This window comes from Crocodylus porosus, unplaced genomic scaffold (assembly GCF_001723895.1).
Source record: "Crocodylus porosus isolate Cpor-Errol unplaced genomic scaffold, CroPor_comp1, whole genome shotgun sequence".
NCBI lineage: Eukaryota > Metazoa > Chordata > Crocodylia > Crocodylidae > Crocodylus > Crocodylus porosus.
The window spans coordinates 65,949,537-65,966,415 of record NW_017728948.1 but is presented as its reverse complement, the minus strand read 5'-3'; the positions used below and the strand labels follow the sequence as shown (position 1 = coordinate 65,966,415).

Sequence of the window (16,879 nt, the reverse complement as noted above, 5' to 3'; positions counted from 1 at the left end):
TTTTGCTGCTCGAAGGTCCCGTCGCTTACGGGATAGGCCTGGGTAACCTGTTCTCATGTTTTACTGCCCTCCTAGTAAGAGGTTTTCCTAATATCTAACCTAAACCTCCCTTGCTACAGCTTGAGACCGCTGCTCCTTGTTCTGTCATCTACCACCACTACGAACAGTCCAGCTCCACCCGCTTTCGAACCACCTTCAGGTAGTCAAAGGCTGCTCTCAAATGCCCCCTCAGTCAGGGCTGCAGCCAGACCAGCCCAGCTGAGCAGGAGCTGCCTCCATGGCCCAGCAGGCAGAATAGTGTGAGAGAGCAGCATGCTATAACCTCCAAGGTAAGGCACCCCATGCCCATCCAGCAGCAGCAGGGCCAACTCCATGCTGCTGCACCTCAGTTTGGTCTCTGGTAGCACAGCACTCCCTCGCACACCAGGTCCCGCCTGCTGTGCTGCAGAGGCAGCTCCTACTTGGAACTGGTCTAGGCAGGCTGCAACCCTGCACACTGCTGTGGGGACAGAAATCCAAGGTGCACGTACCCCTACTCCCTGACGCATCGCCTGTGCCTACCTCTAACCTGTTGCCTATGCCCATACACCCCCTTCCACACACATGCACTTCATTCCCCATACACCCACCCCCTTTGTCACACACTTAGGGGGGCTGGGGCCTGTGGGTGGGGGGCAATAGGTCAGGAATGAGGGGTGCTAGGAGGGCTGTAGGCTGGGAGTGAGGGGCAGCAGCGTATCAGGGCTGCTTAGTGCCATAAAGCAGCAGGGGGTGGGCAACCACAACTGGACCCATGTTCTGATGAGCAAAGGGGGAGGGGGAGCTCTGATTTTCCATAATAAAAAAAACAAAATCAAGCACCAAAATATGTAGGTATTTAGATTTATTATAATGATTGAGGCACTGGTAGGCATCCAAATTGCTTTAGAATAGTAAATATATCAGCAAAACATTGTGTTTAACTGATCCCTATAGAGTGGCATTTCGTTTTAATTGGGTAAAAACACAGATTTTGGGGTTTATAGTCAGAGTGTTTTGGATTTTTAAAGAGTTTCTCTGGTCATAACCCATTCCTTTTATCATAGTTCCTACCTACTGTATAAAATTCAGTAAAAGCTATAGGCGCAGTTTTTTGTGATCATGTATGTCACTCAACTAAACACCATTTGTTCTAAGAAATCTTATTTCTTTATTAATAAAAACAGCAATTAGAATGAAAGATCAGATTATCTAATTAGAGAAGACAAGTGTGGCTGTTTAATGCCCTTTTTCATTTTTCTCTCAAAATTTAAAAATAATTTTGAACTGGCAGGCAGAATTTCTAGATGAGGTTTATATTTCAGTGTCATTTTTTGTTAAATTACAGATATTTGCAGTTATCTACTCCTTTGCAGGACTGAAATATGTAGTCATCGTTACAAACAAACCTTCCCCCAACATGACAAAATTAGGTTTTAGATTTTTTTTTTTTGCATAACTCATTTCCATCATGAACTGCAGTGTATTCACTTTCATATGAAAGAGTTTATAGGCTATCTGGTTGGTTACATATGCTAAGCAGACATGTTGGATTATACTAAAGCCCCACAGCTTCAGTTCATTGTAAAGTAAAAGACTAATTCCCACCTCAGCGCACAGAAGGACATTTGTGTACTGTCACTCTACTACATAATTTTTAAATTCAAAAGTGACAGCTATTATTCCTTCTTAAGAAGCATATACAATTATACCTTTTGTTATTTTTTTAACATTAGTTTATATATGTGCACCAAATACAGGTATTCCTCACTTAATGTCGTCCTGGTTAACATTGTTTCGTTATTACATTGCTGAGTTATTAGAGAACATATCATTTAAAGTCGCATAATGTTCAGTTATAACATTGTTTGGCTGCCACCTGCTAGTAAGTAACTACTGTGACATAACTGTTACCATTGTTTCACTTAAAGTTGCATTTAGCTGTACATGATAATTATGAGCAAGATTATGGGTGAAATACTAGCCCCACTGAAATCAACAGTAGTACATCATTGACTTCAATGGGGCCGGGATTTCACTTCATTAAATAGTTTATGGTGCATATATAAATAAATCACTGAACACAGTCCTGAGGTCTGCAAGAGGCAGAGCCCTTACTTCTGTATTCATCCCTACAAGTCTTTTTTTCTCTGTATCTTGACTACTTTTAAACTAACCACAAACTAGCATGTCATGAATACCTAATACTCTTCTTTTTCACGTCATTTGCCAAGGAACTATGCCTCATTGGAATGTTGTACTTATGAATAATAAAATAGCTGTTTTTCTCAATTAAGGAACTTTGTTTCAAATAGGTGGTCATCCTTTAGGTAATTAAATGCCTGTGTAGAGAAGTCTCAAGTTATAAAATAATCCATAAGGAATGTTAATATTAAACTTCTATCTAGTAGCTATAACATTTTACCCTAAAAAGGACTACTTGATTATTAAGCTGAACATTTTTTGTTCTTAAACCTTAGTTTGTGGTGCTGAGAATACCATAACATTGTTATTTCCTTTTTAAATGCAAACCACGTTTCATGAAGCAACACTAGAATGGTTAGTCATCAGGGATGTTTTTTAACAGGTAAAAAGATAAGATGGTAGCAGTTTCACACTGAAAATAATTTTATTTTAATATAAGTCTGATATTACATTAGATATATTAGAAATCAGACAAGTAGTTTTTTAAAACCTAACCTTTAAATCTTGACTGCGCTATTGAATTAGACAAAATAATAGAAGATCTTTTTTAAGATGCCAACTTCGTTTCACTGAATATCCTTTTGTAAGGCTTTCATTAAATTTATTAGAGGGGTCTTGAGCACAATTTATTTTCAGTAACTCCAGTGCTTGTTTCAAGAGTCTAGAGAACAAATATCCAAGTTCCTTCAGACTTTTAAACCAAGCAAGGGAATTTACAATGCCAGGCAATGCTTTTAAAATATCATCGTCTCGGCTGAGCAAGGGCCAGTGCCAGCAGCAGGTCCATAAATGGATTTGAAAATGGCTTAACATTACAGATATTTCATATTTTATTTAAAATGAGAATTGCTTTTTTACCCTGTCAGCTTTCAGATTGCAGTGCAGAATGAACAAGTATAATTTGCTTTTGAGAATGAACACTGTAATGAGAAGGTCACTCACTCACTGGAAAAAAGTAAGTCTTTTAAGATCAGTGACAACAGAACCCACCAAAGTTGGATGGATAGTTTCTTGGTGCTAGTGGAAGCCCTGCTCTGTGCAAACTTACAGAGGTACAATATTATATCACAAGGTTGAGGTATTAGCTGGATAAAAGTATGTACATCTATACATCTGTGCACATACAATATTCATAAATCTACTAGCCCCGAGATCAGCAAACCTTGGTATTAAGAGAAAAGAAATCGTGTACTGATCAGGGAAATTATATATGCAGAGAAGCTTTAAAAAACACACTTCACAGAATCCTTAATATAAGGAACATTTCTTTTTAACATGCTTAGAAGAAATCAAATGATCTAGAAAAAAAAAATCATATTTTAGTAGTGAGGAAGCCTGAAGTGCTCCAGAAAGATTACAAAATCATCTCAAAGATTAGGCCTGGTCCTACATACTGGGTGTATCTACAAGAGATACTAGAAGTAAAGTAGATTAATTTTACTGTGCATTACTGTCACAGCGAAAACCATGCTAATGTGCCATAGAATTAGTTAACTGCACATTAGCACCATGTAAAAGACATGTGCCAGTAGCACAGATTACGGTGCATTAACACATGTGTAGACTGACACTTAAACACATAAAAAACCCAAATCTGTATGAAGACTTAAAGGCTGTTTTTTCCTCCCCATTCCAGACTTTTCATATCCATTTCCTCCTGCCATCTAATAGTGAGGAGCAGAAACGAACATAAGTTTTGAAGTAGCTACCACTAGTCACAGATCATTATGTTTGCTTGTTCTTCCACTCTACTGTGTTGAAAAACTCCAAACCCTTCATTCATGGCTTATATTTAACTGGATTTAAAAGTTAGGCTTATTTTTGTTCATGAAGCCATCTTTCATATCTGATTACACTCTGCATAACCCTCTAGGCCTTTTGTCATAACACTTGCCTAATTGATAGGGTAATTCAGGACACAAAGACACCAACCCAGATGCTTCATCAGTTTTAATAAACACATTTAAAAGCTCATTATCAATCTGATCACTGTCCTGAGGTTCCTAGTGGAACTGAGCTTTTCTGAACACCCACCGCCAGCCACAAGTGCTGAATATTACCAAACATCTTTCCTTGCATGTTCTCTCTAAAGGCTAAATCTTAAAATTACTTTCAAGTTCCTGAAGAATTTTGAGCTTCAGACTTGATTTCTACCAGGGTTAGTGGTATCACAAAAACCACAGGGAGCGCAAAACAGGCTGTGAAATCATGGAATATTTCTTTTTAGAACTGCACTAATATTTGCTCTCTCTTTGATGTTTACTCTGAAACTGAAGTGGCTGCAGTTCAAATGTGAATATATTTGTAATAATGTTCTATGTTCACAGTGCCCTTTTATCTGAGTACCTCATTGCAATTTACAAGGAAGATGAGAAATGATGAACAAAAAATAAAGTGATAGTACCAAATTCATTGTTATTCCAGAGTCATTTGACTACAACTAGGGCTTGTTTCTCACTCTTCATTTTAATCACCAGACCATGTTTCTTCCCATACAATTGACTGGTTCTTTGACAAAATTTGGACAAGTTAAGACCTAGTAACATAAATTAAGAGCTTTATAGTTTCAGATAATCATACTTAACCTTATAGTCCTCTGTCAAGTTTTGGTTTTGAATACACATTTTCCTATTTATTCCTTTGTTGCTGCATGAAAGATCCACACACAGGGCATTGGCCACTTTTTTATTCAAGGAAAAACTGAAATTAACACAAATGAAAAAAACCTTGGAAAACACAGATTGCTATACTGACCATTTGAAGGGAAAATGGTCTCATTACTTGTAACAGTATCCAAAAAATCTCCAGAAAAGTTTTTAAGTTTACTCTGCTTTTAAAATAGAGTGCCTGTTATATGTTAATAGTTATATTTTTTTCTCTTCTGAAATCTTCCAAAAAGAATGAAGTACATTTTTAAGGGTCCTAAATTAACCTTTAATCTGGTTGTAGATAGAACAAAGAATGTCAACTGAAAGCATGGGCAACATATTTTACTTTAAATTGGTCACAGATTTGATTTTATATTTGTGTAAGATTTGTTTTACTGTTTTTAAAGGTCATCTGCAAAAGAAAAAAACTGGCTTATGCCCATTTCTGTTCATTATGTATCAAGATGGCCCTGCAAGGACTTGCTAATTTAAAATGACCTCTCCCTGTTTATTATACCTGCAAAATTCAGGTCCTCACTGGAAAACAAATACACTGAGAACTAGTGATGTGGTAGTCACAAGTGTCAAGAATGAAATCCAATCAGCTGAGGATAGCAAAGGTTTTCAGTAAGACTGAAATATTAAAGAGTATTTTATAATTACATTTTGAAGAAAGGACTTCTTGAAAGCTTCTAACATCCCATCCCTTCAGGTGACATCTTGCTTGCAATACAAGTGCCCTGTAGTATCTAGCAGAACCTTCTAGCAAAAGAAGAGACCAGCCATTCCTCACATTTTTCGAGTACGAAAAAATAATTGGATTTTTGTTGAAGTACATCATAAAGAAATATAGGAATCCACATGCTGACATAGAAAGAAAACTTGCAGGTTACTCTTACTGTAGGCAGGAAATAATACCCATCCTTAACCATTCCCAATACTGGTATATAGAAAAAAAGAGACCCTGTCAATATTTAACCTGTTAAGAGCCTGGGCACACAATTCATTTGCATCCGTGTTATTTACATCATTTTTGTACACTGCTGAAAATTATAGTAAGTTCTAGAGAGAAGAACAGGTGTGGAGTATGGGCTGCTTACAACAAGCACTATTACAGCATGTAGCTCTTAGGTTGCAGGCACCATACAATAGCTTTGGATGAATCATGTTAAAGTGGGAGTGATTCTGCTACATTTGTAACCCCACAGAGGTTGGCGCTTAGTCTGGAGCAACAGCTTCCCCACCCTTTTGGAAACTACTAGAAACTTATGCATTTCCTACCAACACTTGCTGTAGTTTTACCCCCACCAGTTTTTTTAGGATAATTCTAGACTAGATTCAGGTAGATTGCACTGGTTAGGGCTGTACATTATGTTTACCCTGGTTTAAAGGCTGATTTAGCTGGTGTAAAATGCATCGTCTGTCTGAGCCCTACGCACTGGGGAGCATTTTTGCTGAATGGCATGTTCTGTGAAAAGTGGTAACATTTTAGTAAATTATTATTCACTGGAATGAATTGTCCAGAAACTATCAGTGTGTCTATGCTGCCGTGCCAACTGCAGTAACAACTGTTGTGTAGTTTACAGCTATACAAACTATCTTTAAACCAACTAGGCTGTTGCCAGTAACCAGCTGAGTAGAGTTCTGCACAGATTAATTTTCCCTGATTTTCAAGCGAAGCAGAAACTACTACAATGTAGATACATCCTCATTTATTGTCAGCAGCTTTACTGAGTACCTCTTAACTGTAGCTTTATAGCCCCAATATTTTTATAAACACGCTACAAAACGATTCTCTCTTGTACTCTCTAAATGTCATTCACAAGCAGACTGAAGCATCTATGAAGTAGGGGGCAAGAATATATAAGGTTAATTGAAACAATTATTTTATTAAGACTAGTTTTGTATATTATTTCCCAAACAAACAGTTGCAATGATTTCCATAACTCATGGAATTCATATTTGCTTTTCTTTTTTACTTCTACAACAAACATTTGGGGAAATTATAAAGTAAATAGATGATTCATAATCCCTCTTCACTTACCCCACAGATCAAGTAGAAGGGACATATAGCAATGAAACCCCTGTTCTTCCTCAGCTCTACTTTGTAATCACCTTTGGTATCAACTTTGAACATTTCTCTTTCAAATGCCCAAAAATGTTGTGTTCCGATTACTAATTTTATGCGTCAGCAGCAAGCCTGTTCCATGTTGCACTACTATATATAACACAGGGCATTTTCAGTGAGACACTTAAGAAAAGGCATATAGAAAAGGATTTCAGGGCCACACAACAGCATTTAAGTGCCTGTAGGGCCAAACTCTGTTCTCAAGTTACATCAAGTTTAAATAAAAAAACCAAAAGTCCAGTAAAGTCAATGAGGTATTGGCTTCAATGATATAGTTATACTGGTGTAGTCTGAGAGCAGAATTTGGCTCCTTACAAATCAATAATTTGTATTCTCAATACATCAAAGATTTTGCTACACAGCATCTACACAAGACACTTTACCAGAGAGCTGATGAATTAGCTCCGCAGTAAAGCATCACTGTCTGCAGATGTGGCACTATTAAGCCACAGTAAACTAATTAACTTCACCATGCAATAGTACTGACTGATGCAAATACCATCCTATGGCCGAATTATTTAATATGCTGCAACACATGTGTAGATGATGATTAGAGCTGGCTGGGGCACAAGGGCGCCATAATGTGGGGTTGTCTGCCAGTTAGCCCTGCACTGGAGCATTCTTGTGCCCCTGCCAGCCTGACAGCATGTTGGAGCAGGGCAGGAGCACCTCCAGACTGACCCCCACTGGGTGCCCTACCAGCTGGGGATGCATTCAACATGCTCTGTTCCTGGACGCATGTGTAAATGCTGTGCCCAGGAGCAATAAACTCTGGCATGAACTGTGCCAGAGTTTATTGCTTCACATTAATAGCATATGTAGATGTGCCCAACTACATGGAAATTACAACTTAAGTGACACAAACCAAACTCAAAACTCTCTCACTCTGTGGGCACAAAGTACTGTGTACTCAATGGCTTCAAAATGCTTCTTAATTTGTGTCAGTGAGTTCAACTCCATGCAATTTAAGTGTACAGCCCATAAAATTAAAGTATATTGAATTAGATAAGTAATTGGTATATTTGCTCATCTACAGAAAATCAATTTACTAAAGTTTTGGACCGAACAGCTTTATACCCTGAAACGTTCTCTAATTCCTGTTCTTGGCCAGATAAGTAGGGCTCATATCACAGCAGTATGTTACAAATTAGCGAAGCATTTAATAGTTGGCAGAAGTGTAACAAGGCACATGGCTCGACATTAGCGGCGATTTTCCTGGGTTCACAAATGATGCCTGTAGAAGAATAAGTTTGAGGAAACTAGTTTAAAATGAATAAGAAATTACATCTCTGAAGAGGAAAAAGTTTTGTTTTTTTAAATTAAATAACTATCAAATGTTTTTTTCCCCCCTACTTTTGCAATGAAAATTAAATAAGCTGTAAAATGCATGTTAAACATACGTATGGACTTACTACTACTGGAATACCGAATGGCAGAGTTGCTATGAATTGTTTCAAGTACTAAAAGCAATGTCCATAATTTCTCTACTGCACTTCGCAACGATTTACTTAAAAAAAAAAAAAAAAAAAAATTAATGTAGTTTCTTAGCATTGCTAAGAAATGCTTAAAAACTACAATAGCTAATTGCTACTCTACACCATATCAATTTACCCCAACATATATTTAGGAATATACACTGCTATATTTAAAAATATCCTCCAAACTAGTAAAGTCAGACAATTTTACATAAAATTAAATAATTTAAAAATTATTATTTAAACTCCACACACTTGACATCTGCATAAGGAGTGATGTAATCAGACTATTTATTCCATCAGTGAGACAAAATGTTTTATGGAGCTAGATCTCTGAAATATTAAATAGAAAGTCATTTATCTTGTATATACACAACGTGTTCTTTCCACAGATATTTACACAGCAAATATGTTAAGAGGAGAACCACTATGACTAAGTCTCTACAAGTATAGCATCCTTTTTGAGCTGAAACAATTCACAGAAGCTTTTGGAGTAAAATCTAAACAATTAAAATACCTATATTTCATAGTAGGTAAAGAAGCCATTAAATGATACTTCAGCATAAGGATTCTGGAAACAGCTACACAGTAGAGTTTTACATCCACCCTCTTTCCAGCTTTCACGAAAAAATTAGACTTCTTCAACGTATAGGAATGATAACAGCGTACTTCAAGATGCACATGTAAAATTCTAGTTCAGCCTCCTCGATATAAACTAGTCAGTCGCTCCAGTTCTTTGCAGTTGTCCATGGACATGGAGTCTGCTTTCCTTCGGAGACGATCATCTCGGTAGACTTTTGCTGCATATAGTAAGTCTGTTTCTTTGAAAAAAAAGTTTGGGGTTAAAAAGAGTATGACATCTAACTGTCCCCTTACCCTTCTGTTTTCTCCTTCCAGTGGATACCCACAGCAGCATCAGTATCTTAGCACTGTAACAAGGCTCCCTCCTGCTGGTTCTCCATAAGCACTGCTTCTCAGTGTAACACTTCCCATGTTTTCAGGTTTCACACAGTAGCTGTTAATTTAAGAGCTGTTTTTGCTCTGCCCCCTACTGGTTTTCTGTATACTAATGCAGATGTGTACCATTTCATTCAGGTGATTGATGCATTATCAATATCTTTAGAGATCTCAGCAGCAGTAAAATTAAATGCACTTCTGAAACTACATCAGGCTTCACAAATCAGTGCAGTGATCTGAGGAATTAAAACTATTCTCTCTGTATTACAGAGGTGATGTAGACCAGTGGTTTTCAACCTTTTTTTTTCATACCAGGAGCCATTTGTAAATTTTGATAGTCAGTCCTGGCCCAGTGCCCCTCACTCCTGACCTGCTGCACCCTGGCACCAACCGCTCAGTGTGGGGGGCAGGAGGTGGGTGAGAGAGGCAGGGCAGGCCCAAGCAGCTTCTTGCAGGGTGGAACTCTGACAGACTGCAAGGGAAAAGACATGATTTCCCATGTTTTTCTCCATTTTTAAAGTTTACTGATCCATTTTTAAAGTTTGTTTGTGACCCTTTCATATATTCTTACTTTTTCTCACTTTTAGGTCATGACCCATGGACTGAGAAACACTGATGTAGATAGACTACCTATATTTTTTTGGCTCCTAGGTTGAAATCAATTAACAATCCATTCTTTAAAGACAACTAACACTGGAAGGAACATTTTAAGTACTTGGTGTTTAACTACTTGATGTATAAAAATATAAAAAAAACATGAAGCAGACAGTTTAATAAAAACATATAAAGTTTTAAATTACTATGTACAGATAAAAACTGATGTTTAGAATTTGAAGGGACGGGGGTTGCTTTTTTGTCCGTTTAACTATTTAGGAAATTAAGAGATTTATAAAAATCGAGCCTTGTATGTACTGGAAACAATTTAATTACAAGTGACCCTGCTCTTTTGTGGTGAGAAACATAGGGTAGCCACGAGGTACTCTGATTAGAGTTTACCATTAGAAAGTACTTCTGGTAGTTTTAAAAGGATCGTGTGCTGGATGATGCAATTAAATTGAGTGAAATTACTGGCTCATTCGTCAAGCCAAGAATGCCTATTGGGTGCTAATTTTAAACAAAAATTACAAATGCATTTTTTGGCAGATGAATGCACTCTTAGTTCTGAATAAATGACAAAGTCCTTGATTCATTTGTCCTCCATTTATTCTGCTGGCTATGTTACTGATGTGTTACTGGCTCCATGACTTATACCCCTCATGTTTGTCAGAACCATTTTTCTAGATTTGGACTGGTTTATATTTCCATGAGAGATGTGGCAGCTAACTAGCCAATGAGAAATTAACTATTTGTGTCTTTGGTTATGACCATTTCTGCTAGGAATCCTCAGGAAGATTACTGAAAGAGCCTTTGGTAATGGATATCTAATAATTTGCGATATTTAGTTACAGATTACATCAGAATACTCTCTAATGACTGAACATATACATCCACAAAATCTCATTTTTCATGACAATTTTCCAAAATGTGTCTGTGCTGAATCTAATTTTAATTCAACTGGTGCAAAGTATCATTGAAACAGCTTCTTAAAAGATGATCTACTATGCAAGACTCAAGTTAGAAATCCTCATTCCCAAAGTTCATTCCTTTAGAACAACTTACCTATATAAATTCTTTTCTAACCATATCACTTATAGATATTTCTTTATAAGAAAATCTGCCTACAGCAGAGCTATTTTTGCTTCTTAATTCCCTCTGGAAATTAACTTTCATATAAATGTTTCTAGATGATTGAGATACCTAGTTTGAAAGGTGTCTTTATGCATAAAGTCAGTTATGAAGGTACAGGACCATGGAAGAGTGGGCCAGTTGAAGTTAGTTTTGATTTATAACATTAGAGAGTTGTTTTTGGCGAATAGATGGCTTCATGGATCTCTCAGCCATTTGTGATATGCCTCAAAATTTGGACTATTTGCAACAGATACAATTGGTGAAAGAAGAGAACTTCTTTCCACCCATGGGACAGCCTTCACTGAGGGATGTGTATACATTTCTGGAAAATGTCTCAGTTAACTGATGGTGATTTCACAATACTCACCATTTCTTTCTGGCTGTCATAGTGACGAGTGAGATGGAGAATGGAATAATGTATTTATTTCTCATTGTTTATTCATTTGAGTATACATTTGTCAATCTAGGCCAACAATCTAGGTGTTCATTTTTTAAGAAAAGACTACAGATGGCACTCCTATCATTTTGCAGGTGGCAATTATTTCCTTGGATCACTGAGGAAAAACTATATGAATTTAGACAAGGTGTAATATTTTGTTTTGAAAAAGTGGTACACGTGGAATGCCTCATATTGGTTCATTAAAAACACATACTAACAACAACTTAATAAAAATAGCTGTTTCATTTCTTCCAAACATGGACGTAAGTTTTTTCTTCTAGTAACATGTTTGTAAGAAGCATCAAATATTAGTCAGAGTCAACTTACTTTGCTGCCTTTCCTTCCAACAGTTATTTCGAATGTTTGACACATAATCCTCTTCCACATTCTTTTCTATCTTCTGTAAAGATGCTCCTTTGTATTCATTTCTAAAGTCTTTGTTCACATAATAAATGACACCCAGGTTTTCTGTCTGCATTTTAATGGTCTGCCCTGTGCTCCTGTAAGAGAGGCATTGTTTTGTTAGTCTGTATTTCAAATGCTCCCCTTAGTGAAAAGCATCAGTAATTCACTGTGTTCATGAAAATAAAAACTCTGCTTTTTCTGTCTCAAAAATTAACTTTTGTAAGATATTTTTGTTTAATATACCGTATTCATTGATATATCATATAATAGCAAATTACACTGGAACCTAGCAAATTTAGAAAAAGTCATTATGCCATAGTGATCAAACAACATTTCACTCTCAAATGTTTTATTCCAACTCCTGACAAATTCTTCTGCCTACTGATATTTTCTGGATTTAGGAGTCAAGGATTGTGGTCACAGAGAGGTGTTTATTAAGCATCACGGCAATATAGTTTTAGAAGAAAACAGTATCTTTCCTGTTGAGCTCATGAACTCTGAAGCAGAATGAGAGAGAAGGATTTTTTCTTCTGTGGAAGTTAGGACCCTTCAGACAGTAGTGGCAAAAACGATAATCCATAGACGATTCATCTGCTGGGTGATTAGTCAATGTTCTATTTCCTTAAGCTAACAGAACAAATTATAGATATTTAACAGATACAGTTACAGCATCAGTACTTCCTTTTGGACATTCTGGGGTAAAATACTGTTGTAGTAGACTTTGCTGCAAAGAGAATGAACGGAGAACTTCTTGTGCCTTTATCACAGTTCAAAAAAGAATCTTCTGACCTGTATTTTTAAGAGGGGAACTTTCTGCAAAAACGTGTTAAGTGCTTACAAAGAAAGAAAAAAAAGTTTATTAAAAGAAAATCATGCTTTCCTCTTGCTGAACAAATTTAAATCATCGTTACTTACGATCTTGGGTATAAGGTGTAGGGAGGATTAGAAACCATCAGCTGGCTCAATAAGGAGACAAGGATCAATACAATGATAGGCATCAGCTGGATGAACATAGAGAAGCCTCCCTAACAGAGAAAATAGATGGATTTTAGCAATTCATAAAACGAGGTTCGAGTGAACAGACATATTTTTTTTTTTTGACAGTGCTTAGTCCTAACTAAGACAGTCTTTCTTTAAGCCTGAACAGCATCAATAAACCAGAAGTTGTTAGACCAACTCTGTCAGCCTACATAGTTGTGCATGCTGACAGGTATCCCACCTCAGAATTGCCGGCAGTCTTTTTTTTTTTTTTTTTTTTTTTTAAAATCAGTGTCCACATCAGTGCCCAGTGGCTCTAGTCAGCATCAAGATCAAGGTCAGGATCTGACTGTGGTTGGCAGCACTGTCCACAAATGAGAGAGAGTCTTTTTCTCCCAATCACTCAGTTTCAATATATACAACATTAATCTACTCACAGCAATGGGAATACACCACCTCTCAGCATACAGCACTGATGTTTAAAGACTCCAGTGGCCTCATCCAGAGATTTCTAAAGTCAACAGTCTTTTTGCCAACTTAGACTCTAGATCAGGCCTACGTAGGCCTCACATGTAACTAAAGCTCTCATTTACACATGGAGACATTTGGGAGTAGCCAGTTTTTTTTTTTAAATGAGAGCCTTACTTTAATATGAATTAGCTTACAAGTGTGGACAAACACAGAAAACAAGTGAGCAGAAATTTACTTCAGTAGGATGCAAACGACATGCAGTATTTGATAGAAGAAAAAGTATCTTTTTCAAATCTGCCTATTTACAAACACAACCAGACTGTCTCACATCAAGCCTGCAAAATATTTCACTTGCAAATGCAGGTCTTCCTACAACATGCAAAGCTCCCCTGAAATCATACCACGCACATGACAACAGCTAACTTTCTCTTGCAGTAGATTTCAGTCAAAAAGTGTTCAAACATACATCACCCCTCTCCTCTTCTCTTTCATGTCCACTCTGTCGGTGTTGGTTAGGATGACTGTATCCAGCCCGACCATTAGAAAATGAATGTACACTACCTAAGAAAACAGAATGTAGGATTACCATCTAATTACACTTAAAATAGTGCATACTTAAATTACTAAATACTTTGAATCACATTAACTCATGTTAAAATATACTTTGAATCATATTAAATAAAAGTCCGTATTCTTTCTGTAAAGTAACCATAGTAACTGGAAAGTAACTAAAATTAAAATAATGTTAGTATTAACCACTACATTACAGTAGTTTATAATGATAAATTGCTTTAATTATATCCATAATAAAATATCAGAATTCTATAGTGCATCTCTAAAAACATGCCCTTTAACCATTAATGGATAAATACCTGTTGGAAACGCGCCCCCAAAGAACATGTTGAACAAATCCTCTGGCGTAATATCAGCTTCACAACCTCTGTGGAAGTTAAATCTACCATTGCCAGGGTGATTGCATGCTTGCTCTTCACTGCCGGTGAGGTCATACTGCTTTCGTTTTTCCGGATTGCTCAGCACAGCATATGCATTTCCAATCTCTGGAATAAAGGAAAAAAAGAAGACAGCTCACAAATGAATGATGATAATGTTGTAATTTCTAAGTAAAAGATAATATAATGGACTTTCATATGCTTCTCAGAGGATACTATGTTGGAACAGCATCCAGAAACAGCTGATCTTCTACCTTAGATTCCCTCCTGGTTGTCCACTAGCCGCTTCCTAGATTTTGCGCACAGGTACGATTTTGTATGCTTGTGTAAATATAGCTAGATTATACCCATATTTAAAGAGAATATTCTCCTTGTTTAAAAGAGGTTTTCCTTCTTCCAAAACTGACATTATTCATAATAGTTAACTCTTAATAGTTTACTCATAATAGTAAACCCAAAAGGCAGGCAACTGCATAACTTTGGCTTTCTCCAATTATTTTAACTACCATGTAGCCATTCCTCTCAATTTTATGGACAATACTAACATGCCCTACGTTAAGAGTTACATTCAGCAAAAGAAAGAAATAGAAAATATTAACTATGCAGCATGATATGCTGCAAAACGCTAAAGTAACTTCAACTTCCAGAATTACCCAACTTAAATGTTTGATCTTGAAACATTAATGTTGTATAGAAAATAACCTTTTATTTAATTTCTTTGGTTTTGCAGTGGTGAAAGGAAAAAGCTCAGTAAGGCAGTCTGAAAATAATCAGTTTAAACAGCTTACAAGCTCTCCTGGTTTTACCCAGGCTCAAAAGTCCTTTAAATTCACTAAGTATTCCCGGGTACATAATGTATCCATGATGTACTGGATAATAGGGCTGTGTGAACCTTTGGTCACTGATTTGATTTGGAGGAGATTCAGCCCAGTTCGATGGCTGAATCTCCAAATTCAAATCGAATCATGAGACCCTTTAATCTCTCCGAATTGAATTGGAGAGATTCGACAATTTGGCCACAGACAGAGCTTTAAATGTTTTTTCTACATACCTCAAGGTACCAGGCAGCTTGTGAATGCTGAGGAGGATGGAGCATCCCACGGGAGTGCAGGGGAGTTCCAACCGTGCTTGGTGGTGGACCTGGAAATGGACCAGAAGCATTTCCAATCCACTTCTGAGTCCACTGCAGAGCACAGCCTCCTCTCCACCCCCAGCTCGGTGACTGGTGCCTCCTGGGTCTGGGGGGCACACCCAGGTCCCCTCACTGATTGCCAAGCCAGATAGGCCATGGGGGGGTGGCGGGGTGTCTGCTGCTGAGCACGCAGGCCCCCAGCCCCCCCCACTCCTATGTGACGTTCCCTCCGCCCCACCGTTGCATTGTTCACGAGGTGTGCCTGGTACCTTGAGGTATGTAGAAAAAACATTTAAAGCTGTGTATATGACTGAAATCACTGATTCTCTGAATCAGTATCGAATCTTCAGGTTTGGACTTGGCCGAATCAAATCAGGACAGTGATCTGAATCAACAAATTGAATCAATGTCCCGATTTGGGCCGAATCCGAATTGAATACAGCTCACTTAAGGTTATGCAGTAGGGGTGTGCGAAATCTACAGACCCCTTTGGAGTAAGTCAGTACAACGTTCAATCTGCTGCATTTTTAGTAATTAAAACAAAGTAATTAAACAAGAATTATCTTTAGTAAATTAAAACAATAATATGAAATCTTTTTAATACCATGACAATGGTACCACCTGTGGTCTGAAGGTTTAAATAGGTTTCTCCTCCTAAAACACACCCCCTTCTCACAGAAAAAAATCCCCCCCAAAAAATCAAGAGACTGCTGACAAATACATTGCAACAATTTTGCCATAACAACCCAACTCCAAAAACTAAACAAATAATATTTTTAAAAGTTAGATTTCAGTCAAAAATGTAGTCTGTGTAAAACACTATAGCAAAATTTAACAATTTCAATTTAAGGAAAATCACATGCCTTGACTGAAGCAATTTTCTGTTTGGACTACAACATTTGTCTACACCAGTACACTGCCATATTGCAACTTTATTTGAGAACTAGACAGTGACTATATTAGTATACACTGCCTTCTCTGTCTGAAGAACTAGTATTAAAAGGCATAAATAAAGAGTTTGACTTTGAAAGTTAATAATTTAAGATGCAATTAATTAGAAGGCAGATTTATTTTTAAACTAATTTATATTTAATCGGATCACGATACATTTTAGATAATAAGGCTATTAAGAGTTATTAAGGGAATTATTTGCAACTAACTTGGTTTTTATGAGTTATTTTCCATCTTAAAGCCTTTGGCTGCTTGTACACGTCACAGGGATTTACTTCAGTTTCATTCTCCCTAAATTGAAGCATTCAGTTTAAACTGAAGTAAACCCCTGTGGCGTGTACGCAAAGGTCGGGCCCGATCCTTACCTGCTTCTCTGGCAACAGGGCGGGGGATG

The 16,879-nt window shown here is 37.2% G+C and overlaps 1 protein-coding gene across 2 annotated transcripts in view; it reads right to left on the bottom strand.

The window, feature by feature from the left end:
• Positions 1-6,568: 6,568 nt before the first annotated feature.
• DNAJB14 (DnaJ heat shock protein family (Hsp40) member B14) overlaps positions 6,569-16,879 on the bottom strand; it is a 35,616-nt gene continuing 25,305 nt past the window's right edge. For both annotated transcript variants that reach the window (XM_019552839.1, XM_019552838.1), the window contains exons 4-8: positions 14,325-14,510; positions 13,919-14,013; positions 12,919-13,028; positions 11,926-12,098; positions 6,569-9,295 (exon numbers count right to left, since the gene is read on the bottom strand). In XM_019552839.1, the coding sequence (XP_019408384.1) occupies positions 9,171-9,295; positions 11,926-12,098; positions 12,919-13,028; positions 13,919-14,013; positions 14,325-14,510 (689 nt within the window). In that variant the 3' untranslated portion in view covers positions 6,569-9,170. The remainder of the gene's footprint in view (positions 9,296-11,925; positions 12,099-12,918; positions 13,029-13,918; positions 14,014-14,324; positions 14,511-16,879) is intronic.